The sequence below is a fragment of the Aotus nancymaae genome, unplaced genomic scaffold, assembly GCF_030222135.1.
Source record: "Aotus nancymaae isolate 86718 unplaced genomic scaffold, 86718_ANA_hifiasm-v0.15.2.pri h1tg000010l, whole genome shotgun sequence".
In the NCBI taxonomy this organism is placed as follows: Eukaryota; Metazoa; Chordata; class Mammalia; order Primates; family Aotidae; genus Aotus; species Aotus nancymaae.
Window position 1 is genome coordinate 52,347,819 of NW_026988421.1, and position 26,328 is coordinate 52,374,146.

General features: G+C 41.1%; 1 protein-coding gene across 5 annotated transcripts in view; it reads right to left on the reverse strand.

Annotated features, from left to right (window-relative positions):
- ANK3 (ankyrin 3) overlaps positions 1–26,328 on the reverse strand; it is a 359,094-nt gene that overhangs the window by 209,616 nt on the left and 123,150 nt on the right. For all 5 annotated transcript variants that reach the window (XM_021675764.2, XM_021675765.2, XM_012445733.2 and 2 more), the window contains exons 6-7: positions 25,411–25,596; positions 23,455–23,553 (exon numbers count right to left, since the gene is read on the reverse strand). In XM_021675764.2, the coding sequence (XP_021531439.2) occupies positions 23,455–23,553; positions 25,411–25,596 (285 nt within the window). The remainder of the gene's footprint in view (positions 1–23,454; positions 23,554–25,410; positions 25,597–26,328) is intronic.

The window sequence follows — 26,328 nt, forward strand, 5'->3', positions numbered from 1 at the left end:
GCCTGGGTGGGAGAGCAAAACCCTGTCTCAAAAATAAAATAAAATAAGAAAAGGAAAAAGATGACCACCATTGTCAGTTTTTTCCCCTCTTTATTCATGAGTCTTTAATTAAATGAAATGGATCTTTTTAGACAAAGTCCTTTTCTCTTCTCCAGTTTTGCTAACTGCTTGCTTATTCTACACCAACTTTTCTCTGTGTGCTTTCTGGATAAGGAGATTAAGTCCATACTGGACTCGCTGAGACTGACACCAAAGATACTGACGCCAGTGATATTTCCGCAGCCTCACTCCTCTCAGAGAGACCAACTAATCCCATTTGATCAGACACCTGATAGCGCTGGCCTTCCCAGGAAGCAGCAGCAAATGCTTGGATATTTGCTGTTTGTTGTGAAGTCAGGCTCTGAGTGTTGGGATCTCTTCTAATCTAAATAACTCAAGAGCCTTATTTATTTTCTTTTAAGGATAATATGAGGCTGTTTATTGTTAATCCTGTCAGAGGCATCCCTTTGAATTGACATTGGCTCATCAACAATTCAGATAAGGCACTGCCAGGTCTTCCTTTGGTTCTCAAGTGATTTAGGGGGAAGGCAGACCATATCTAAAGATTCCCACACCTGCTTCTCCCCACGTACACCCTCAGCCAATACATACAATCCCAGCAGTTGCCACAGGAGGAGAAAGACCAGGATGGAAGCTGATCTTGGACCTCCTTCTTTTTTTTTTTTTTTTTTGGTGTTTTTTATTTTTTTTATTTTTTTTATTGCATTTTAGGTTTTGGGGTACATGTGAAAAACATGCAAGGTTGTTGCACAGGTGCATACGTGGCAGTATGATTTGCTGCCTCCCTCCCCTTCACCTATATCTGGCATTTCTCCCCATGCTATCCCTCCCCAACTCCCCACCCCCCCGCTATCCCCCCTTCCCCTCAACAGACCCCCGTGTATAGTGCTCCCCTCCCTGTGTCCATGTGTTCTCCTTGTTCAACACCCGCCTATGAGTGAGAACATGTGGTGTTTGATTTTGTGTTCTTGTGTCAGTTTGCTGAGAATGATGTTTTCCAGGTTCATCCATGTCCCTACGAAGGATGTGAACTCCTCGTTTTTAATGGCTACATAATATTCCATGGTGTATATGTGCCACATTTTTCCTGGACCTCCTTCTTATTTGCACCTTCCATCTTTGCATGATTGGATGTTACAGGTGACTGGGTCTTTGGAGCCCAGTGATTTTTAATATATGCTTTAAATTTTTTTATATTTAAAATTGTGGTAAAATACACATAAAACTTCCAGTGTAACCATTTTTAAGTACAAAATTCAGTAGCATTAAGTACACAGTGTTCTGTAATCAGTCTCCAGAACTCCTTTTATCTTGAGAAATGAAAAACTTTACAGCCATCAGCTGCCCCTATGCCCTTTCCTCCCAGCCCAGGACAACACCATTCTACTTTTGTCTCTAAATCTGACTACTATAGATACCTTGTGTTAAGTGCAATTCTAGTATCTGTCTTCTTGTGACTGGCTTATTTCACTTAGCATAATGGTTTTTTGTTGTTTTTTTTTGTTTTTGAGACAGAGTCCCTCTCTGTCACCCAGGCTGGTGTGCAGTGGTGGGATCCTGGCTTGCTACACCCTCTGCCTCCAGGGTTCAAGTGATTCTCCTGCCTCAGACTCCCAAGTAGCTGGGATTACAGGCACATACCACAATGCCTGGCTAATTTTTGTATTGTAGTAGAGATGGGGTTTCATCATGTTGGCCAGTTTGGTCTCCAACTTCTGACCTCAGATGATGCGCCCACCTCAGCCTCCCAAAGTGCTGGGATTACAGGCATGAGCCACCGTGCCTGGCCAGCATAATATCTTAAGGTTCATTCATGCTGTAGCATGCATCAAAATTTCCTCCCTTTTTAAGGTTGAGGAATGATCCAGTGTGTAGATGTACCACATTCTGTTTATTCATTCATCTGTTGGACTCTTGGCTTGCTTCCACATTTTGGCTACTGTGAATAATGCTGCTGTGAATATGCATGTACAAATACTTCTTGAGAACCTACTTTTCATTATTTTGGGTATATTCCCAGAAGTGAAACTGCTGGATCATATGGTAACTACATTAGTTTTCTGAGGAAATGATGAGCTGCTTTCATTGTGGCTATACAAATTCACATTTCTATCAACAATGTACAAGAGTTCCCGTATCTTCACATCCTTGCCAAGACTGGCTACTTTCTGATTTGATTTTCATTTTTTCTTTTTGATAGTAGCCATTTTAATAAGTGTTCCATACATGCTTTTAAAATATAATTTTTTAGGCTACATGTCAGAGTTTCCACAATCCTATAAACAATGAAAAATTTGGGGGGCACTAAAGATTAACATAGTAAATGCCTAATTCCTGTAGAAATTTTTTAGGAAAAGGGTTATACTTTAAAAAAAAAAAAGGACACCACTGATTTAGACCAAGATGTTTGACATAACAAATATAATTAAAATGGAATAAAATTACCAATTATGGGACCTTTGTACAGGCTCTATAAAACATGCATTATCTTATTTCATCTCCATAGCAACCCATGAAATAGATGCTATTAATGTCAATTCACAAAGGAGCAAAGTGAAGCTGGAGGGGGTTACAGGTAACATGACTAGAAAGTACTAGAGCTGAGATCTGACCCTGAGCTGTCTGATTCCAAAAGCTGCGCTGACTCTTTCTTGCGGGTCATAGAAAATAAATCCTGATAGTGAGTCGCTTTCTAACTTGGGTAAACTTTATCTCCAGCTCTGAATCCAAGTAGCATAATCTCTATACAGAAAATGTTGCTGATGGCCAGATGCGGTGGCTCATGCCTGTAATCCCAGCACTTTGGGAGGCCAAGGTGGGCAGATCACGAGGTCAGGAGATCGAGATCATCCTGAACAACATGGTGAAACCCTGTCTCTACTAAAAATACAAAAAAAAAATAGCTGGACATGGTAGTGCATGCCTGTAGTCCCAGCTACTCGGGAGGCTGAGGCAGGAGAATTGCTTGAACCTAGAAGGCAGAGACTGCAGTGAGCTGAGATCACACCACTGCACTACAGCCTGGGCAACAGTGTGAGACTCTGTCTCAAAAAAAAAAAAAAGAAAAAGAAAAAGAAAATGCTGCTGACAAACAATTTCCAACCAAAAGGAAACAGTGTATTCAGTGCCAGAAAAAATAGTAATGTCTAAAAGAGTAGCTAGTTCAACTCTTTCATTTTAAATAACAACTCATGACTTTTCTCTATATTTCTTTAAAGGTGTCACTATTAAAGCTCAATCGAAAGTCGCCTGCTGTGTGTTTTACAGTAAAGAAAGCCCTTCCAGCTAGAAGGATCTGTGAATAGAGAGACATACATAGTAGTTGAATGGAAAGGGGCATTTAAAACTAAACTGTAGAGGAATCAATTACTTTCTCTACATTGAGGCAAGTTATTTTAACATTTGAAACTATTTCGAATGTGTTGATCTAATGATATTAGATTTCCTGAAATGGTTCTAATGAATGCTATAACTTCAATAAAAATTCCACCTCCTTTTTCTTTTAAACATTCTGCCATCAAAAATTCTTAAAAAAATAAAAGAATTTATATTATAAATTTTCTATACTCCTATATCACTTCTGATAAACCTGGAACTAAATTAATTTCTGTGTTGAATATTTTGTCTTACCCCTCCAGAAACTAAATGACTCTTGCAGGCTTCTGAGATACTAGGTAAGTTGAAATTCTTAGTTTCTCAGGTATCTTGCCCTCACTTGATCTTTCAACAAATTAGATGCTGGAGTTTCAAACACATCAAGAAATGAAAACAATGAAGTTTCTAAAGAAAGATGGTTTGGAAATACCAAAGTCAGTCTGGTGCCAACAGCTTTATCTGTGGGCAGCACACGTGTCCTAAGGAACTGGAGCTACTTCTGTAGGGGCCCATGAAGACCCCAGCTACCACCAATAGCCAATACTCCATCATCAATGACAATGAGGTACTGAGGCTGCCCGCTGAGCACGGTGCTGACTCTCCCCACAGCCCAGCATGTCCCACCAGCTCTGCAGGTCACGCACTGAGGAATACCAAAACGTGTTAGAAGGTCTGGATTGAGGATGTGGAGAAATAGGAACACTTTTCCATTACTGGGTATATATCCAAAGGATTATAAATCGTTCTACTATAAGGACACATGCACGTGAATGTTCATTGCAGCACAGTTTACAATAGCAAAGACCTGGAACCAACCCAAATGCCCATCGATGATAGACTGGACAGGGAAAATGTGGCACATATACACGATGGAATATTATGCAGCCATCAAAAACGATGAGTTCGCATCTTTTGTAGGGACATGGATGAACCTGGAAACCATTATTCTCAGCAAACTGATACAAGACAGAAAATCAAACACCGCATGTTCTCACTCATAGGTGGGTGTTGAACAATGAGAACACATGGACACAGGGAGGGGAGCACTACACACTGGGGTCTGTCAGGGAGAAATAGGGGAGGGACAGTGGGGGGTGGGGAGTTGGGGAAGGATAGCATGGGGAGAAATGCCAGATATAGGTCGGGGAGGAAGGCAGCAAATCACACTGCCACATATGCACCTATGCAACAATCTTGCATGTTCTTCACATGTACCCCAAAACCTAAAATGCAATAAAGAAAAAAAAGAAGGTCTGGATTAACATCCGTCTTCTGCCACTTTATTCTAAGTAGGACCTAAGACAAATAGGGGCCTCACTGACTCATCTATATAAATGTATATTTTTTTTGGCTGGCGTGGTGGCCCATGCCTGTAATCCCAGCACTTTGGGAGGCCAAGGTGGGTAGATCACGAGGTCAGGAGTTCAAGACCAGCCTGACCAAGATGGTGAAACCCCATCTCTACTAAAAATACAAGAATTAGCCAGGCACAGTGGCAGGTGCCTGTAATCCCAGCCACTCAGGAGGCTGAGGCAGGAGAATCACTTGAACCTGGCGGGTAGAGGTTGCAATTAGCTGAGATCCTGCCACTGCATTCCAGTCAGGATGACAGAATGAGACTCTGTCTCAAAAAAAAAAAAAAAAAAAAGTACATTTTTTGTGAATTTCATATGATGTACTATATACCTAAAGGTGTTTTGTAAGATGTAAGATATAAAACAAACTCAAGGCTATATTAAGGGGTTATCAACACAAGAATAATTGTTACAAGTAAACGATTCTTAAACACTTCCATGACTCAATTTTGGGCAATTTATATGAAGAAACACTTTCAGAACATGGCCTTGGTCAATATTTTCTAATCTCACCTGATCAGAAGAATCACCTGAGGAACTTGTTAAAAACACAGATTGCAAGTCCCCACTACAGATTTAATGAGTCAGAATCTATAGGAAAAAGTGGCTGAAGCAAACTGAGAACTAGTTGAGAAGCCCTGACTTAGAAAGTATTAGAAAATTTGTTTTTAAATTTTAAACTCAGGGGGCCTCACTCCTTTTAGAGGCAAGCCTGCCTTGTATTTTTTACCAGGGAATATATATTGTATGATTTTGTCATAAGGTCATTGAGTTTCTAAATATCCAGAGTCCGTTTCAAAGCATGATTATTTAGGGATTCAAAAATATTTAATTCACCTCAGAAGCCTGGCCCAGGCAGAGACCAAATCACCAGCCAGAACACAAGAGGCTGCTGTCAGTTCTGGTTTTCTTGTGACGACCTTGGATTAAGTCAAAGTCCAAATACACATTACCTTTGATGTTACAATATTGCAAACTACACAATTTTTTTTTTTTTGTATTGTCTTACTTTACTGTATCTTAGCACTAGCTCCACTATTTTAACTGTGTGGCTTTGCACAAGCTATGGAACTTCTTGCTTCCTAGTATAAAATGGAAATCATATTCACGTCTCAGAAAATTACTGTGAAGAATAAATGAAATACTTGCCACTATACCTGGTACCCAGTGATACATGAAAGCTGTTAACTAAATTAGTTTGAATTTTGGGTTAAGTTTTTTTCCACCTCATGTTTCAAAGTCTTAGCAGTAGTAAGAGCTGAATGGAGCCTCAGGTTCTTCTGACCAACTGCTCTCTGGGGGATGCTACACACTTTCTAAGGAGCATCCAAGACCAACCATGGATTTCTGGGCCCTTCCTTCCTATCCTGGGACATCTCACTGCTCCATTTCTTGGCTGTAAAGAGATGTTCAATCCAGCATGTCTGATGGGTGCATCACTGGCCTTTTGGTTGGGACACTGTTATTTGGGACACTGACCCATGTGTTGAAGGAGGCTAAGCCATCCTAGCCCTCTCTCATTACATGCCGAACACCACTGTGACAACTAAAAATACCTCTACAAATTTCCAAGTATCTTAAGGAAGGTGATGCTCCTTTTTCCTCCACTGAAAACCAGTGGCTCTGGCAGGACTCCACAGAGGTCATCAGCAAGGAGAAGTGCATCATACCAGGGGGTAACAGGCTGCTCCTGTCAGTTCTTTTCTTTCTGTGACTGGATCAGCCACAGCCTGTAACTTCAGTTTCCTGATTTCCTCTTCAGACATGTCACAATGCACCTTAAACACTACTGCCATCATTGGACCTCTCCACTTAAAGACCTGCAATAAATAACTCCCTCTACAGACACGATCAAGGGGGGTCTGCAGCGCAGTCTGGCACTTACTGAGCCCATTCCCCACTGGGCTGGAACTCTCATCATTCATCTCCACTCTCATTTCACACCTGCATGTGGGCTTCAGCCTCCTTTTCTTGGAGCTGATCCGCATTTCTACATTTCCATCATAGTCTAGCTTCACAACTTTTTTCTTCTAATTATCTGGTCCATGCTGATCTTCTGTCTGAATTTGTTTTCTTAGAACTTCTTGCTAGAGTTTGGAAGACGGCCAGTAAATGATCCTGCCTGTGCCCAAAGGGGCTGACACCTGTGCAACCCTTAAGTTCTATGAATCCCTAACTCCTACACTCTAGGTACCCCTTTGCCCTTTCTGTATATTCTTCAAACCACCAGAGGAAGAAGAGCAGTGTTTTGTTTCATTGCTGTGAAAGAACTGCAGTGCTCAAGGAGGGCACTGGGGTTTATCCGAGCAGATCCAAATTCACTGTCTGATGACAGGGAATGTGGACAACGTGCCGGAACATTTAGCAGAAGATCACTCTGGAGCGTGACAGCCCCTAACAGCTATTTTCACTGAATGGGAGAATTAAAAATTCTACAGCTGATGAATAATTATCTCTTAAAGTGCAAATGAATAACGTGAGCTCTACCAACTCCTATCTTAATAGAACTTTATTTCACACAACTTCAAAATAGGATTTATTTGGGTCATTTAAAACTGTTCTCAGAGTGACAATTCTAGAGCAGCACTGCAGGAGTCAGGGCACATATTCAAGGAGAAAAAGTGAAAAATCTTCCAATTTCTATGATTTCTTTTATTGGTTTTCTTACTATCTCAAACAATGTCATTCATTAATGGTTTCTTAAAGGTTCACTTCCTCATACTGACAAACACAACTGCAAACAACATAATTCATTCTGAGAAGCCACATTGCTGATGACTTCTAAATGTACTTTATCTGACCTACGTCATGCTTCACAGGGGAATGTGCCTTGCAGCGAGAGGGTCCCCTCCTGGATGAAAGCAATGACAACCACCACCCTTGAGCCCTCGCCCATGTCTTGTGGGCCAGGTACTGTGTTATGCAATTTCTGTGGATTATTTCATTCAATAATCACAATGATAGCATTAGGTTCTACCATTGGACCCATTTTATGGATGATTACCCTGAAACATAAACAACTCACTCAAGCACCAGGATAAGCTGTAAGGCCATTGTGGGACTCCAGCAGTCTGACTTCATTGTGGTTTACTTTGCCACTGTCCTATATATACTCTATTGTGAAAGGCGGAGGGAAGCTGAAGACAGCCTCCATTGCTGTCAGACAAGGTGGTTGGGTAGAGGGCAAGTGCCTGGGGTTGACTGACATCTCTCTTACTTGGCTAAGAAAACTGTTGGCCGGGTGAAGGAACTTGCCCTGGACCACATCAGTGACCAATGATACAGCCAAGACAAGAGTCTAGGGTCCAGCACGTGTTTTTCCCCTTACTTCACTGTCACTTAGAAATGTCACTTCTTCAGGTGAGGAACAACATAGATCCCACCCCACACAGGAAGATGTCAAAAAGTTCAAATATATAAATGGATATCAGAAAAAAATACTTCCTTAAAAAATGTATGCAGAAGATTCTCCTTTGTGTGGCATTCAGGAAAAGGCAGAAATGAGATTACATGGTATAATTATAAGAGCAAATGTAAACAGGCATCTCCTCCATTCTGCCACCTTACAAAAACTTACTGGTTTTGTTCCTCCCGAGATGTTAATATCACCATGGCAACAAGAATATGTTTAACGCAATAGACACATGGTTACTTTCCCATAACTCATATTCCTTTGCTAAGGCTCTCAAATCCCCATTTTCATTCAGGAGGTTTATATAACCCTTAAAAAAAGGAAAAAAGTCTTTGTCTTTAATGCTGTTGAGCCTATACTAGGAGATAAACCTATTAAAAAATATGTACCAATAAAAAGAAATGTATGTGTTTGGTCTCTGTTGGGATAAACATTCAAATGCTAAAAAAAATGACTGCTATAAGTGGTTTTTATTTTCTCACTTGTGATTTACTGTATTTTATTTAAAGCATGATTTGTATAATGAGAGGAAATACAGAGTGATCCCATGGTATCCATGGGGATTGGTTGCAAAACTCCTGAGGATGCCAAAACCCGTGGATGCTCAAGTCCCTTACATAAAACAGCATTTGCACATAACCTACACACACTTTCTGTACACTTTAAATCATCTCTAGATTTATGATCAATACAATGTAAAAGCCATGTAAATAGTTATTATACTGTATTTAAAAATTTGTACTCTTTTTCTATGTTGTATTATTTTTTATTGTCTTTTTACCAAATATTTTTCATCCATGGTTGGTTAAAACCACAGATGTGAAATCTAAGAATATGGAGGGCCAATTGTCTTTTAAAGATATGTCTGCAAGTGCATCACTACACAAACCAGAGTAGAGTCTCCAGAAGCCCTACACCCTTGTAAAACCATTATGAGTTTGCCACACTCTTACTGGAGCCAGGCTCGCCTCTTCTCCATGCCTCAGTAGCTAATGTCCTATCTAGCATCTTTTGGTGGTCACTTGGGGCCTTCATGGCCCAGAGCCTGAGGCCCTGCATAAAACACTCTTAATTGAACAAAGCTTGGAAACAGACTTTTAGCCTAGGCTTAGCCCATTAGCCTGGGCCTGTCATCCAAGGTCATCTACAGAGCTGAACGCAAAGTCTCCCTACTGCTCAATTAAACTTGTCCCTCTGCCTCTGACATTCAACACTTAGGTTTGGTGCACTGGTCCAAACTTCTATTGGAATCCTGTGTATTTTTCCATTTTCTTTAAGGAAGCTGAGTTCAGTTTGGAAAGCAGCTCCTAGACCAGGAGAGATTCAGGTTGAAGTAACAGGAATTTTGATAGACTAGGGAGAGGAAAGGAAGTTTGCATAGATACTGGGTGACCAGGAGTGGTGGACAGGAAGGCCAAGAAATGGTTTTGTCATTCATTTTTGAATTCAATAGATATCATGTACTGAGTCCCTCCCAGCACCAGGTACTGAGCTATACTCCAGGGACTCCAAAGTGTGTAAGATGATACAGGTCTGTTCTTGGAAAATTCAAAGTCTTGCATGTGAGATGAAAAACTGGATATAGGAGAGAGCTTTATTTTATTACATTTTTACTTTAGCCCTCATAGGATTGTTATGATAATAAGTGTAAAATGCCTAATAAAGAAGCTGGATAATAAATTATAACTTAAATAATCATTATTACTATAAATTTCACCTGCAGAAGAAAAGAAGGGAATGGACATTTACTGAGCACTTATTTTGTAGCAGGCAGAATTGCTGATGTTCTTACATTCATTGACTTCTAGCTGAATGAAATGCAGTTGAACATTTTGGTGACTATATTAACATGTCAAAGTAGGTAGATAGGAAAAAAGGCTATCAGGCAGCGAAAACAAATCATCCACTGAAAGATCGAAGAACTAAGTTTATGTTAAAGTCACTAGCACAGAGCCAGGCACGTGGTGGGCACCTGGGGACCAAAGGAAAACCTGGAGACAGAGGATGACTAGGGCATCTCAGCCTTCAAGGGGCTTAGGTAGCAAATAGAGTGTGCAAAATGGACAATAGCAGATAAATGATATTTGAGGGCTAATATGAGTGGAAGTACAGGCTGTGATGCTCACCTGTGGGAGCAGGGAGTAACCATCTTCCCTGAGGGAAAAGGTGCATTTTCAGATCATTATGACATTGAAGGGAAGGAAGGCCTAAGATGAATGGTTTCACAGCTTTGTTCAAAATAACTTTCTATGATGATGGACATACTATATTTCTGTGCCATTTAATAAGACAATAGTCACTAGCTATTGAGCACTTGAAATGCTCTTGAGAATTAAAAAATATGCCTTAAATTTCATTTAAATTAAAGCTAGTTCCCCAAGTTAGTGGCATAGCCCAGGTGTAGAGAAAAGAGATACGCTTGAGCATCAAATGCTCTTGAGAAGCAAAAAATGCTCAAGAAAAAAATGCTCTTGAGAATAAAACCATACAACTTAAATTTTATTTAAGTTAAACCTAGTTCCCCCAAGTTAGTGGCTACAGAAGTGACAGCCCAGGTATAGAGAAAACAGAGTTTTCCTTCCTCACTGGGCCCCAGAGGCAGTTAAGAGGCCTAGACTCTGGCTAGGAGAGATGTGGTAAAGAGGTTCCCACCTGGGGGAAGTGAGAGGGACTCTGCAACACAGTGGTCCCTGGGGGCTCAGGATGGGTCACCAGATGAACCCTGAGGAAGGGGGCACAGCCTGTGCTTTGGGGACACTGTTATAGAAGACCTATCCTTCAGCTTTGCCTTTCTGCTTTCAACTCCTTTTATCAAGTCCTGAGTTTTTAAAAAAAAGTTCAGCAGTATAGCCTAGATGTAGTTACATTTTGGGGACTTAAGGGAGAAATTTTATTACGTGGTTTGGCACCTTGGTGCCTGAACAAATTAGTAGAGTAGGGACTAACCAAATACGAAGTATTCTCACATTAGTAATAAATACTAATGGTAAAGATGGCCGGTTAGGAGCAGCTCAGGATTGCAGCTCCGAGTGAAAGTGCAGAGGGTGAGTGGACGCCGCATTTCCAGACGGATTTTTATTGCCCACAGACCAGGAGATTCGCAGGCAGAGGAGCCCCACGGGTCGCCAGCACGGCTGTTTTGGCCGGCGCGGCTGTTTTGCCTGGGCCCAGGCATAGCCGCTCCCAGTGCAGAGTAAACGGGACTGTGTTCCCACTTAGCCAGCAAGGGGAGCTGAAACAGGGAGCCAGGCCAGGAGATTCCCGGGCAAAAAAAGTGCCACGAATCTCAGAGCCGTGGTTTCAGCGGTGCAGTGGGTCGCCGCATGGGAAATCACACAGATCCCGGTGCCTATTCAACAGGCGACCAGGACACCCAGGAGAGGGCTGACCATTCAACGAAAAAATAAAAGGCTCTGAGGCAGGGAGCCAGGAGATCAGGCCCGGCTGGTCCCACCCCCACAAAAACAAAAACAAAAACAAAAAAACAGCAATTGGAAACGCTCTGGGTTGAGAGTTTCACAGCAAGCACAGCTGAACCTGGGACGGTCCAGCTTTGTGGGGGAGGGGCGTCTGCCATTACTGAGGCAGCCTGCCATTGCTGTGGCAACCCGCCATTACAGAGAAAGTCTGTGATTACAGAGGCGGGCCAACATTGTGGAAGCAGCTCTAACTACACCCATACAAACAGGACTGCAGGGAAGTTCACATGGCAGCTGGGCGGAGCCCACAGCAGCTCAGCAAAGCCTCTGCAGGCTGAGAGTGACTAGGCTGCCCCATTGTGGGCAGGGCAGCCCTGAAGAAAAAAAAGGCAGCAGTACAGCGGAAACTCATAAAGCCCTAACTCCCTGGGACAGAACACCTGGGAAAAAAAAAAGGGGGGGTTTATGAGTTCTGCTGCTGCAGACTTAAATTTACCAGCCCAGCAGCTCTGAATGAACGGGGCTCACAGCTCAGCACCTGAGCTAATATAAAGGACTGTTTCTTCAAGCAGCTCCCGACCCCCGTATATCCAAAGAGTCACCTCATAAAGGAGAGCTCAGACTGACATTTGGCAGGTATCCTTCTGGGACAAAGCAGAAGAAGAAACTGGTAGCAACCTTTACTGTTCGGGAGCTGCTGCAAGTGATCCCTAGGCAAGCAGGGCCTGGAGTGGACCTTAGCAGTCCTACAGCAGAGAGGCCAGACAGTTAAAAGGAAAACTAAGAAACAGAAATAACTTCATCAACAACAAACAGAATGTCCACTCAGAGACCCAATCAGAAACTCAACAACTACAAAGCCGATAAGTGGATAAATCCACAAAGATGGGAAGAAACCAGCGCAAAAAGGATGAAAACATCCGAAACCAGAACACCTCTCCTCCTACAAGGGTTCATAACTCCTCACCAGCAATGGAACAAGACTGGATGGAGAATGAGTGTGATGAAATGACAGAATCAGCCTTCAGAAAGTGGGTAATAAGATACTTCCGTGAGCTAAAAGAACATGTTCTAACCCAATGCAAAGAAACTAAGAACCTTGAAAAAAGATTTGACGAAATGCTAACGAGAATGGACAACTTAGAGAGGAATATGAGTGAACTGACGGAGCTGAAAAACACAACACAAGAACTTCGCGAAGCATGCACAAGTTTCAACAGCCGAATTGACCAAGCAAAAGAAAGGATATCAGAGGTCGAAGATCAACTCAATGAAATAAAACGAGAAGGCAAGATTAGAGAAAACAGGGTAAAAAGGAATGAACAAAGTCAACAAGAAATATGGGACTATGTGAAAAGACCTAATCTACGTTTGATAGGTGTACCTGAATGTGACAAAGAGAATGAATCCAAGCTGGAAAATACCCTTCAGGATATTATCCAGGAAAACTTCCCCAACCTAGCAAGGCAGGCCAATATTCAAGTCCAGGAAATACAGAGAACACTACAAAGATATTCCTCTAGAAGAGCAACCCCAAGGCACATAATTGTCAGATTCACCAGGGTTGAAATGAAGGAGAAAATGCTAAGGGCAGCCAGAGAGAAAGGTCAGGTTACCCACAAAGGGAAGCCCATCAGACTCACAGCAGATCTCTCAGCAGAAACCCTACAAGCCAGAAGAGAGTGGGGGCCGATATTCAACATCCATAAAGAAAAGAACTTTCAACCCAGAATTTCATATCCAGCCAAACTAAGCTTCATAAGTGAAGGAAAAATAAAATCCTTTGTGAACAAGCAAGTACTCAGAGATTTCATCACCACCAGACCTGCTTTACAAAAGCTCCTGAAAGAGGCACTACACATAGAAAAGAACAACCAGTACCAGCCACTCCAAAAACACATGAAATGGTAAACAGCATCAACACAATGAAGAATCTGCATCAACCAATGGGCAAAACAGCCGGCTAGCATCAAAATGGCAGGATCAAATTCATACATAACAATACTAACCCTAAACGTAAATGGACTAAATGCCCCAATCAAAAGACACAGACTGGCAAATTGGATAAAAACCAAAACCCATCAGTGTGCTGTATCCAGGAAACCCATCTCACATGCAAGGATACACAAAGGCTCAAAATAAAGGGATGGAGGAAGATTTACCAAGCAAATGGAGAGCAAAAAAAAGCAGGAGTTGCAATTCTCATCTCTGATAAAATAGACATTAAAGCAACAAAGATCAAAAAGAGACAAAGAGGGACATTACATAATGGTAAAAGGATCAATGCAACAAGAAGAGCTAACGATCCTAAATATATATGCACCTAATACAGGAGCACCCAGATACATAAGGCAAGTTCTTAATGGCTTACAAAGAGACTTAGACTTCCACACAATAATAGTGGGAGACTTCAACACACCATTGTCAATATTAGACAGATCAACGAGACAGAAAATTAACAAGGATATCCAGGACTTGAACTCAGACCGGGATCAAGCAAACCTAATAGACATTTACAGAACTCTCCACCCCAAATCCACAGAATATACATTCTTCTCAGCACCATATCACACCTACTCTAAAATCGACCACATAATTGGAAGTAAATCACTCCTCAGCAAATGCAAAAGAACGGAAACCATAACAAACAGTCTCAGACCACAGTGCAATCAAGTTAGAACTCAGAATTCAGAAACCAACCCAGAACCGCACAGCTTCATGGAAACTGAACAACTTTCTCTTGAATGTTGACTGGATAAACAATGAAACGAAGGCAGAAATAAAGATGTTCTTCAAAACCAACGAGAATGAAGACACCACGTATCAGAATCTCTGGGACACATTTAAAGCAGTCTCTAGAGGAAAATATATAGAAATGAGAGCAATAAGTGTCCACATGAGAAGAAAGGAGAGATCTAAAATTGACACCCTATCATCAAAATTGAAAGAGCTAGAGGAGAAAGATCAAAAAAACCCCAAAACCTAGCAGAAGACAAGAAATAACTAAGATCAAAGCAGAACTGAAGGAGATAGAGACACAAAAAACCCTTCAAAAAATCAATAAATCCAGGAGCTGGTTTTTTGAAAAGATCAACAAAATAGACAGACCACTAGCCAGATTAATAAAAAATAAAAGAGAGAATAACCAAATAGATGCAATAAAAAATGATAAAGGGGATATCACCACAGATTCCACAGAAATTCAAACCATCATCAGAGATTATTACAAACAACTCTATGCACATAAACTAGAAAACCTGGAAGAAATGGATAAATTCCTGGACAGTTGCCTCCTCCCAAGCCTAAACCAGGAAGAAGGCGAAACCCTGAATAGACCAATAACAAGGTCTGAAGTCAAGGCAGCAACTAAGAGCCTACCACCCAAAAAAAGCCCAGGTCCAGATGGGTTCACAGCCAAATTCTACCAGACACACAAAGAGGAACTGGTACTATTCCTTCTGAAACTATTCCAAATAATCCAAAAAGAGGGAATCCTTCCCAAATCATTTTATGAGACCAACATTATCCTGATACCTAAACCCGGCAGAGACTCAACAAGAAAAGAAAACTACAGGCCAATATCCATGATGAACATAGATGCAAAAATCTTCAATAAAATACTGGCAAGCCGATTACAACAGCACATCAAAAAGCTTATCCACCATGATCAAGTAGGATTCACCCCGGGGATGCAAGGCTGGTTCAATATATGCACGTCTATAAATGTAATTCACCACATAAACAGAACCAAAGACAAAAACCACATGATTATCTCAATTGATGCAGAGAAGGCCTTCGACAAAATTCAACAGCCCTTTATGCTAAAAACTCTCAATAAACTAGGTATCGACAGAACATATCCCAAAATAATAAAAGCTATTTATGACAAACCAACAGCCAATATCATACTGAATGGGCAAAAACTGGAAGCATTCCCTTTGAAATCTGGCACTAGACAAGGATGCCCTCTCTCACCACTCCTATTCAATATAGTACTGGAAGTTCTAGCCAGAGCAATTAGGCAAGAAAAAGAAATAAAGGGTATTCAATTAGGAAAGGAGGAAGTCAAATTGTCTCTATTTGCAGATGGCATGATTGTATATCTAGAAGACCCCATCATCTCAGCCCAAAATCTCCTGAAACTGATAAGCAACTTCAGCAAAGTCTCAGGATACAAAATCAATGTGCAAAAATCACAAGCATTCCTATACACCAATAACAGACTTAAAGAGAGCCAAATCAAGAACAAACTGCCATTCACAATTGCTACAAAGAGAATAAAATACCTAGGAATACAACTAACAAGGAACGTAAAGAATCTCTTCAAGGAGAACTACAAACCACTGCTCAACGAGATAAGAGAGGACACAAACAGATGGAGAAACATTCCATGTTCATGGTTAGGAAGAATCAGTATCCTGAAAATGGTCATACTGCCCAAAGTCATTTACAGATTCAACGCTATCCCCATCAAGCTACCAATGACCTTCACAGAACTGGAAAAAACCACCTTAAACTTCATATGGAACCAAAAGAGAGCCCGCATAGCCAAGTCAATTCTAAGCAAAAAGAACAAAGTGGGAGGCATCACACTACTGGACATCAAACTATACTACAAGGCTACAGTAATCAAAACAGCATGGTACTGGTACCAAAACAGAGATATAGACCAATAGAACAGAACAGAGGCGTCGGAGGTAACACAACATATCTACAACCATCCAATCTTTGACAAACCTGATAAAAACAAGCAATGGGGAAAGGATTCCCTGTTCAATAAGTGGTGTTGGGAAAACTGGCTAGCCATATGCAGAAAGCAGAAACTGGACCCCTTCTTGATACCTTACAGTAAAATTAACTCCAGATGGATTAAAGACTTAAACATAAGACCTAACACCATAAAAACCCTAGAAGAAAACCTAGGCAAAACCATTCAGGACATAGGCGTAGGCAAGGACTTCATGACCAAAACACCAAAAGCATTGGCAACATAAGCCAAAATAGACAAGTGGGATCTAATCAAACTCCACAGCTTCTGCATGGCGAAAGAAACAGTCATTAGAGTGAATCGGCAACCAACAGAATTGGAAAAAATTTTTGCAGTTTACCCATATGACAAAGGGCTAATATCCAGAATTTACAAAGAACTAAAACAGATTTACAAGAAAAAAACAAACAGGCCCATTCAAAAGTGGGCGAAGGATATGAACAGACACTTTACAAAAAAAGACATACATGAGGCCAACAAGCATATGAAAAAATGCTCATCATCACTGGTCATTAGAGAAATGCAAATCAAAACTACATTGAGATACCATCTCACGCCAGTTAGAATGGCGATCATGAAAAAATCTGGAGACAACAGATGCTGGAGAGGATGTGTAGAAATAGGAACACTTTTGCACTGTTGGTGGGAGTGTAAATTAGTTCAATCATTGTGGAAGACAATGTGGCAATTCCTCAAGGACCTAGAAATAGAAATTCCATTTGACCCAGCAATCCCATTACTGGGTATATATCCAAAGGATTATAAATCGTTCTACTATAAGGACACATGCACACGAATGTTCATAGCAGCACAGTTTACAATAGCGAAGACCTGGAACCAACCCAAATGCCCATCAATGATAGACTGGACAGGGAAAATGTGGCACATATACACCATGGAATATTATGCAGCCATCAAAAACGATGAGTTTGCGTCCTTTGTAGGGACATGGATGAACCTGGAAACCATCATTCTCAGCAAACTGACACAAGAACACAAAATCAAACATCGCATGTTCTCACTCATAGATGGGTGTTGAACAATGGGAACACATGGACACAGGGAGGGGAGCACTATACACTGGGGTCTGTTGCGGGGGAGTGGTGTGGGACAGCAGGGGGTGGGGAGTTGGGGAGAGAAAGCATGTTGAGAAATGCCACATATAGGTGAAGGGGGGGAAGGCAGCAAATCACACTGCCATGTATGCACTTTTGCAACAATCTTGCATGTTTTTCACATGTACCCCAAAACCTAAAATGCACTAAAAAAAAAAGTACTAATGGTAGAGTAAGGAGGCTCCTCAAATCTGAACCTTCAGGTCCAGCTCATAGTATATGCTCTATAATATTGCTAAACTGGATGGAATTTAGAAAAGAAATTCCCAGATAATGCTCATCCATACATACTGTTTTGCTTACGCATGTGGTAAGCCATGTTGGCCTCAGGTTTGGGCAGAACCTGTCTTTTTAAAAAAATAATTTCAACTTTTATATTCAGGGGTATATGTGCAGGTTTGTTACGTGAGTATATTGCATGACACTGAAGTTTGGTGTACAAAAGATCTCATCACTCAGGTTGTGAGCATAGTACCCAATAGGTAGTTTTTCAACTCCCCCCAAGAGTAGTCTCCAGTATCAATTGTTGCATCTTTATGTCCATGAGTACCCTATGTTTAGCTCCCAGTAATAAATGAGAACATGTGGCCCTTGGTTTTCTGTTCCTCCATGAATTTGCTTAGGATAATGGCCTCCAGCTGCATCCATCCTGCTGCAAAAACCACAACTTTGTTCTTTTTCATGGCTGTGTGGTACTCCATAGTGTATATGTATCACATTTTCTTTATCCAGTGCACTGTTGATGGGCACCTAGGTTGATTCTGTGTCTTTGCTATTATAAATAGTGCTTCAATGAACATGTGAACACATGTGTCTTTTTGGTAGAACAATTTATTTTCTTTTTAATACATAGCCAGTAGTGGGATTGCTGGGTTGAATGGTAGTTTGGTTTAAGTTCTTTGAGAAATCGCAAACTGCTTTCCAATTAGTGGCTAAACTAATTTACTTCCCTACCAACATTCTTGTTCTGTGTATAAGTGCAGAAGAGCACGTTTAGGAGTTCAAGTATCTAAAAACTTTGCTCTCATTTTATCCAAACATTAGAATATCTTAAATAAAGTAACCTTTTGTATGACTTAATAGAGTTCTGAATGTGGTCCAGTATCTGTCAAAACCTTGTATAAAACACCTGATATTTGAGAAAGGCAGCCTAACAGACATGTTAACCAGTCGCTGATCTGTGGCGTACGTGCGAAGTTTTTCCTACACAGCTAGAACGTCATAAAGCTACGTAGCTGGGCCACAGTCTCTCAGCTTCTCTGGGCAAGGTGCCTTCATAGATGGAGATACAGCAGTCATATGCAGTAGGGAGCAGTACAATTGAGCCTTTTAAAGATATTGCTAACTATGTAACTTTCTGTTCTTAATAGAAGGATTCATATGATAAAAATAATGTTTGAATTATTTCACACAAAAATTAGTCTCTATGGGGAACTGTAAGATTTCATTTGTCAAAAACGAAAACTCTATTATCCATGCTTCCCTTTCCACTATATATATCAAAGCTTTTAACGCCTATATTTATTTTCCACTGTATTTACTGGCTCATTCCTGCTGCTTGGTAACATTTACCTTTTTGGTTCCCCACTTCATGTCTGTATATTTTAATCTGTAAACCACCCGAAATCCTTTTGGAAACAAATGAGGTATAAGATCCAAACACATAAATCCCTAATCCTTTCAGAGATCCAAACAAAAAGTGCTAAATGGCAAGACCAATAGAAGAATGCTTGATTCAGTTATCTTCTCAAAACGGGAAGCTGAATAATAATTTACAAGGGAAAGGTCAATGACAAGAGTGAAGATGAGATTAGGTGGTCCATTATATTTGATGAAAAAACTCAGCCAGCAAAGTATTCATCTATCTTCTTCAATCAATAAAGGGAACTTTGCAGGCATCCACATAATATAATTTGGCCTTTTGTTACTCTAGTGCACAAACGTTCCTTACTGGAATGACAATCAGTAGTAGATCTGGTATGTTTGAGTTTTTTAAGGATTTCTATTAAACCTTGTTCCGATACCTTTTCACTTATTTGTCCGTATCTTGCCATCTGCATAAGGTAATTCTCTTTCCCAGGAGAGCTAGAATGATTTGCAAAGACAGCAAGGGTCATGTATAAATTCAGAGAGTGTCAGTGCCATCTCAGCAGACTCAGTTCAAAGAATGAAGAATGCTGACGCAGCATTGCAGCATTCAGCAACTACTGCAATAACTCTCTGCGGCAGACCCATGAGCCTGAATAGCTCTCCAAGGATAATCCAAAAGGAAATATTGACGATGTCAGACAGGATATCTTACATATTATACACAGCAAAATTACAATGCAAAAGTCAAAATTGACATTGTAATAAAAATTGAAGGAAAGATGTTAATAAAACAGTTAAGTATGCTATAAATCAGTTACCAGAACTGCTACTCAGGGGTATACGTTCATCACTGACTGGGACCTGCTTTACTGCTGCATAAATTAGCTGGCACTACATACAAACATGGAAAGCAATTCGTTCTATTGTGTACTCCCTTCAGTCACATTGTGTTTGTTTCTGCCTATTATCTGCTTTGGAAATGAACATGCATTCAGGAAACAATTCCAGAGTGTTGTCCTCCTTCTACTTTCTCAGCTCTCTTTGCTAGCAGGTGGTCACTCTCTGGGACATGCCCTCAGTTCAGAGTGCTACAAAGGACTGCAAGACTTGATCTGCCATACTTCTTTCTTCACTGATTTAAATCTTCTGTTCTCCACTGTATTTTGTCACAGGCAGAAAACAGAAACCACAACCCCACAAGACAAAGGGTGCTGGTGTTCTTTATCTATTTCTAACCACCTCATCAATACCTCTGTCCAAACCTGGCTCTGAAGCATATGATTTATGGTAACAATTTGCAGCCAATTCTTAGCAAATGAGGCTTAATGATGCTCCCTTTATTGCTCTGGCTGGATACGGTTTGATCCTGTCTGCATTCAGGGGCCTCTGACTTTCACCTGCTATTTCTGTTACCTTCCTGAGAGAGCTATGACCTAGAAAGACCCCATGGAAGCTGGGAAGGGAGAGGCCTCTGTAATACAAAAGTGGAGATGCTAGATTATTATGTAATAAAATTGCTACAGATTTGGAACCTAAGATGGATTGCTTAAGGCAACTGTCAGTTGCCTCAGTTTAAGCTCTTTATAAAGAGTTCTCAGGTACCCCAAAGCAAGTCATCAATCACCCACTGCAGAGAGAAGCAGAATTTGCTGGGGAATATGCAACGGCCCAAGCCTCCTATTAAATAAAATCAAATTCCACCACAGCCTTCAGCTCAGAATGCTATTAGACGTCATTAATTAGGAAAGACTAGGGAAAATGCATTTTTGAATCAGTGAAAATTCTGAATTTTAACATATTTTAAACAAAAGCACAGTGTACGTACTTTAAATCATATATGGTAACTCACAAAGGTTAACAACCTGGGTCTGATATCTCCATTGATTTTTAATCCATAAATAAGCATCTTTTGTAATTACCACAGTCATTGTTTTAATGCAAATGGACACTTTAGAATCACTTGAAAAAGTCTGAAAATACTGTAATACATCTACTTAAATTGCTTAAACATTTCTCCAATCCTCTTGTTTTCAGCAACCTCAGGAAATTTCCAAACAAAGGCAAAGACAAACTTCAAACACCACCCTGACATAAATTTTCCAAATGTCCTAATTAGAAGATGTAATTTAATGAAGTTTTTATTATGCTGTAAATCACAGAAATAAAACCAGAAGAATGCATTTTGAAATGAACTTCAGTTTCAACATTGACATACCATGCACAGCCTGGCATCTTACAGTCAGGAACCACTTCAGAAATCATATTATTTTTACTACTGATGCAACTACCACTGTACTGCTGGTGCTGGCATTATACACTGTCTCCCTAGCCAATCTAGTTCCATTTCTCTTCTAAGAAGTGAGCGTTCAGCAAAAAATAATACTTCAAATGTTATGTTCAAAATAACAGTGCTGCTTGATACACTGTGGATGTATGTCCCCACCCAAATCTCATGTTAAAATGTAGTTGTAAGGCCGGTTGCCTCGCTGGGAGCTCAGACACCCACCCCCAAGCCTAGAAACCACGTCACCTCTCCACGCCCACTTCTGCACTCAGCACGCAAATCTGCACTCAACACCAAGCTCTGCACTCAGCACCTAGCCTGCTGTTAAACTCTCCTACGCCCACTTCTGCACTCAGCATGCAAATCTGCACTTGACACTAGCCTCTGCACTCAGCACCTAGCCAACCATTGAAAAACCCTGCCAAAATTTAAAAGAAGCCCCACCAGAACCTGCCCAATAGCATTTTGCCCCATCCAGGTCCCACTCCCCCTGGGTGGCCCACTCACCGGAAATCCTGCCTACCTGCCAATGGCAGCTTGCCCCCGTCCACGTCCTTCTTCCCCACAACCAATCAGAATGCCTCCACTCCTTATAAAACCCCATGCCCAAGAGGTGTCAAGCGCAACTTCTCTGGCTCCCTTTCCACAGAACCTCATCCAGAAGCCGATTAAATTTCTTTATTTCAATAACTGGCCTCAGTTGCCTCATTCAAACCTCGGCTGCTTCATTCGAACCTTACAGTAGTGCTCCGTGTTGGAGGTGCTGCCTTGTGGGAGGTGACTGGATCGGGGGAAGGATTTCTCATGAATGGTTTAGCACCATCTGCTTGGTGCTGTCCTTGTGATAGTGAGGGAGTTCTCACGAGACCTTGTCATTTAAAAGTGAGTGAGGGAGTTCTCACGAGATCTGGTCATTTAAAAGTGTGCGGCACCTCTCTTCTGGCGCTCTTGCTCCTGCTCTGGCCATGTGATGTGCTGCCCCTGCTTTGCCTCCTGCCATTATTCTAAGTTTCCTGAGGCCTCCCCAGGAGCCGAGCTGATGCCAGTATCATGCTTCCTGTACAGACCGCAGAACCAGGAGCCAACTGACCTCTATTCTTTATAAATTACCGAATCTCAGATGCTTCTTTGTAGCAATGTGAAAACAGATGAATACACTACTGCTGCTGCTATTAGTGATGATACCATGTCAGGCACTGGCTGAGTGATTTACATATGCTATTTCTTTTAATTTTCACAGTAACTTAATGAGGGAGAGGTGATATTTTATAATTGTTTATTTAATTTCATTATTCATCTTATAAATGAGGAAACTGATGGACACAGGGAGAAAAGTGAAAGCCAAAATTTGAACCCAAGGAGTCTCAAGTCACAGTCCAGACTTTCAGCCACTACTTGATCCTTCCTCCGGCTTCACTTGTACTTCTGATAGTGTTTCTGGTGATCAAACTGAACAGCAGTTTTTAAAGTGAGAGCAGTACTGCTCTGTTTGGATGTCCAGCCTGCTGTGCTGTGGGCCATATAATATTGTAATTCCTTTCTCCAATGGATATGAGCTTATTCAGGTTACACAACCTTGTTACTTGTTATGAAAGTTTGTAGGGGCCAGAAGATAAAGGCAAAAGATGGTCTCATTATTTGGCTTCTGTAATTTAGGCCTCACCCGGACACTCCAGAACATTCCCATTATAAGGTTAAGACCCTGATCTCTAGAGCATCAAGTGCCAGCTGACCAATTTCTAAGGGTTTCAGAAATGTCAACTTCTGAAATAAAATTTCAATTTCATTTGTTGTCCCAGCCATGATTCCTTGAATCACATCTTCTATATATGCATGTATATATTTATTTATCACTCATCCCACCTAGCTTTCCTGATCTTGGTTTACCTCTCCTGCTAGGAAACAGGCACACCTATGTAAAAGCAAGAACATTCACTAGGATGAGTAGAAAGTCATAGCCTTCACTGACTGGAAAGACTCTTGGAGGTCATTTGTTCCAGCCTCCTCATGTTGGGAAAAGAGAGTGGAAAATCATTTCAAATGCTTTAAAGGCAGGACACATGGCTGTGCTCTTACCCTTGCAGTGAAGTCCACAGCAGCCGCTCGGTTTAACAGCAACGTGGCTACATTGATATTTCCATAGTGAGCAGCTATGTGGAGCGGAGTGAAGCCACTCTGTAAAGAAAACACAGCAGACGTTCAATTGATTCCTGCGGGCCTCCAGTCAGACAGGCAAATATCATAGCCCTGCCCAAATCAAAATGAGGAAGCAAAATATGCTGAGGTCTATGTTCCATTCTGTACTAGGTTTCGATCAGTGCCAATTGCTCGCAGGGTTTCTAATAAACCCTAAACTTATAGGCAGAAGAATAGCCAGGGAGGAACCAAGGGTGGAGACTGAGCAATTTTAGTAATCCAGTAACAGAACTATATAAAAGCCAACATTTCAAAAAATTAAGATAGAGATGATGAGAAAAATCGTTATAGCTGACAGCTTGATTAGTACCACTGTTTTATTACTGATAGAATTGTGCATTGAAACTCAAAATTCAATTAGTTTATATATTTGATACAGATGCAAATTAACCAACAGTAAATGCCAATTTTAATGGCAAAAGCAATTTCAAGGGAAGAGGTACTACCACAAAATTGGTTTTATATAATGGGCAACTGTATTCCATGAAGAATCCACAAGTTAATCTGTTAGCAAACGCCTATTCAATAACACATGTTTCTGGATTGTTTATACCAAGGTCATTTTACTTCCTTAAAAAATGCTAAAACATGCAGTGATTCACTTAGTCCCCAAAGATTGAAACCTTGTAGGAACTAGATGCATTTCTAATTTGTTAGCAAGCTTCTTAGCCATGCTAGCTATCTCACTGACTCTTGTAGAAGGGTGGGTCATACTGATGCCATTCTGAAATACCTTTCCTTCTGCTGACACCACGGAGGGTAAGTGTCATGCACAACCCTAAGAAACCAGTCCTGGATGAGTAGAATGACAGGGTTGTCTGCAGCTTTAGATATAGCTGATAAACATCTAAAGTGTCCAAACTCTTCATCTCACACAGCTCTATTACAATACCCTTAAGAGTCAAGGATTCCTCATTCTTTTCTTTCAAACACCAGGTTCAGCTGCAGAAAGCCCTGGTAGTCAAACTACTGCTATCTTATCTGGCACATGCTCCTTTGGGGGGAGGAGGGATCGGGGATAAAGCAGGTATCTAGCCTACAGAAGGCGATGCAAAGAAGAAGGGAGAGACATGAGGCAGCAGCACTAAGTAATGGGAAAATGATGATGCAGATATAGACTACACGTATATGCATATATATATGTATATATACCTCTGTTGTTCTATTCACCACCATCTAGGTTAACACATTTGGAAGCAAAGAGGAGGAAAAAATGAACGGTTAGTTCACTATTGGTGATATGGACTGCAGAAAGCTCATGACAGCTAAGTAATGAAGATGGAAGCTCTGATGAAAGCACAATAGGCACAGAAAGAAAGCTAGACTGAATGATGGGCTACGCAACGGCCTGGTCCAAATGCCACATTTCAGTCACAGAGACTTTCAGGTACCACACGTCATGACGATGGAAATTTTTGGCTGTGGCTCTCTTGCTGCTGGCATGCTCTCCGCGGTTGATCTACGCTCAGCGCCTGGCCTGTCACTTTGGGTATCAAACAGAGGTTTGCGGCGTACACCGTCTTTAGCATTTTGTAATTTTTTACCCTGATGTTTGAGCTGAAGTGTTGAATATGTTCCAAAACTATATTCAAAGGAAGGAAATGATCACTGTATAGAAATTGACTTCTTTTGGGGTGGCCTCCCTTTTAGCACGCATAGGGCCATAGCTTCCTCACTCTCAGCTTTTAACGTGAAGGGAGGCTGTGCCTTCAGTGGCTAGCTCGGAAACACATTTTTTTCCTCCCTTCAGTGAAGTTAAGGGTGTGGCATAAGCTTGCCAAGAGGGAGACCAACACAGGAGAGCTGCACGACAAGCCCATGGCCCTCGCGCCTCACCTTTGATTCCACATCCGCATTGTTGTCATTCTGCAGTAGCAGGGCGGCGGCTTTCGTGTCGTCTTTTCGGGCCGCGATATGAAGAGCTGGGAGACGCACTTTTCCTTTGGTGTCATTCTCTAGCAGGAGCGAAACGACTTGGTCATGACCTTGTTGCAAAGCCACTGCCAATGGTGTGAAGCCATCCTGCAAGTAAATGGATGGGTCAAGACTGGTTCCAATGAATATTTTCTTTTTTATGAAATTAACAAATAAGAAGGCAACCAAGTGAACAAGCATCAATTTTTGTTTGGGGTTATTAAAGCTAACAACATATTCAAATGGAGAGAAATGCAAAAAGATACTTTCTCTCTCTCTATATATAGATATACACACAACCAAAGCAAAAACCCCTAAGAAATTTGTAATAAGTTCATGGATTTTGGGTTTTTTTCCCCCGTTAAAATGTAATATATATCAATTGAGAAAATTTTGAAAATGTACAAAAATATTACATAAAAAAGTTGCCATAATATCAACATCCATAAAATAATCTCAGGACTGGGTGGCTCATGCCTGTAATTCCAGCACTTTGGGAGGCAGAGGTGGGTGGATCGCTAGAGGTCAGGAGTTCAAGACCAGCCTGACCAACATGGTGAAACCCCATCTCTACTAAAAATACAAAAAGTGGCTGGGTACGCTGGACGCCTGTATTCCCAACTATCTGGGATGCTAACGCAAGAGAATTGCTTGAACCTGGGAAGTGGAGGTTGCAGTGAGCCGAGACCATGCGACTGCATTCCAGTCTGGGCAACAGAGCGAGAATCTGTCTACTAAAAAAAAAAAAAAAAAAAAAAAAAAAAAAAATCTCAGGAACTCATTTAAATAAGATGTAAAAATTTCCACGGAATTTTTTTTTTTTTTTTTTTTTTTTTTTTT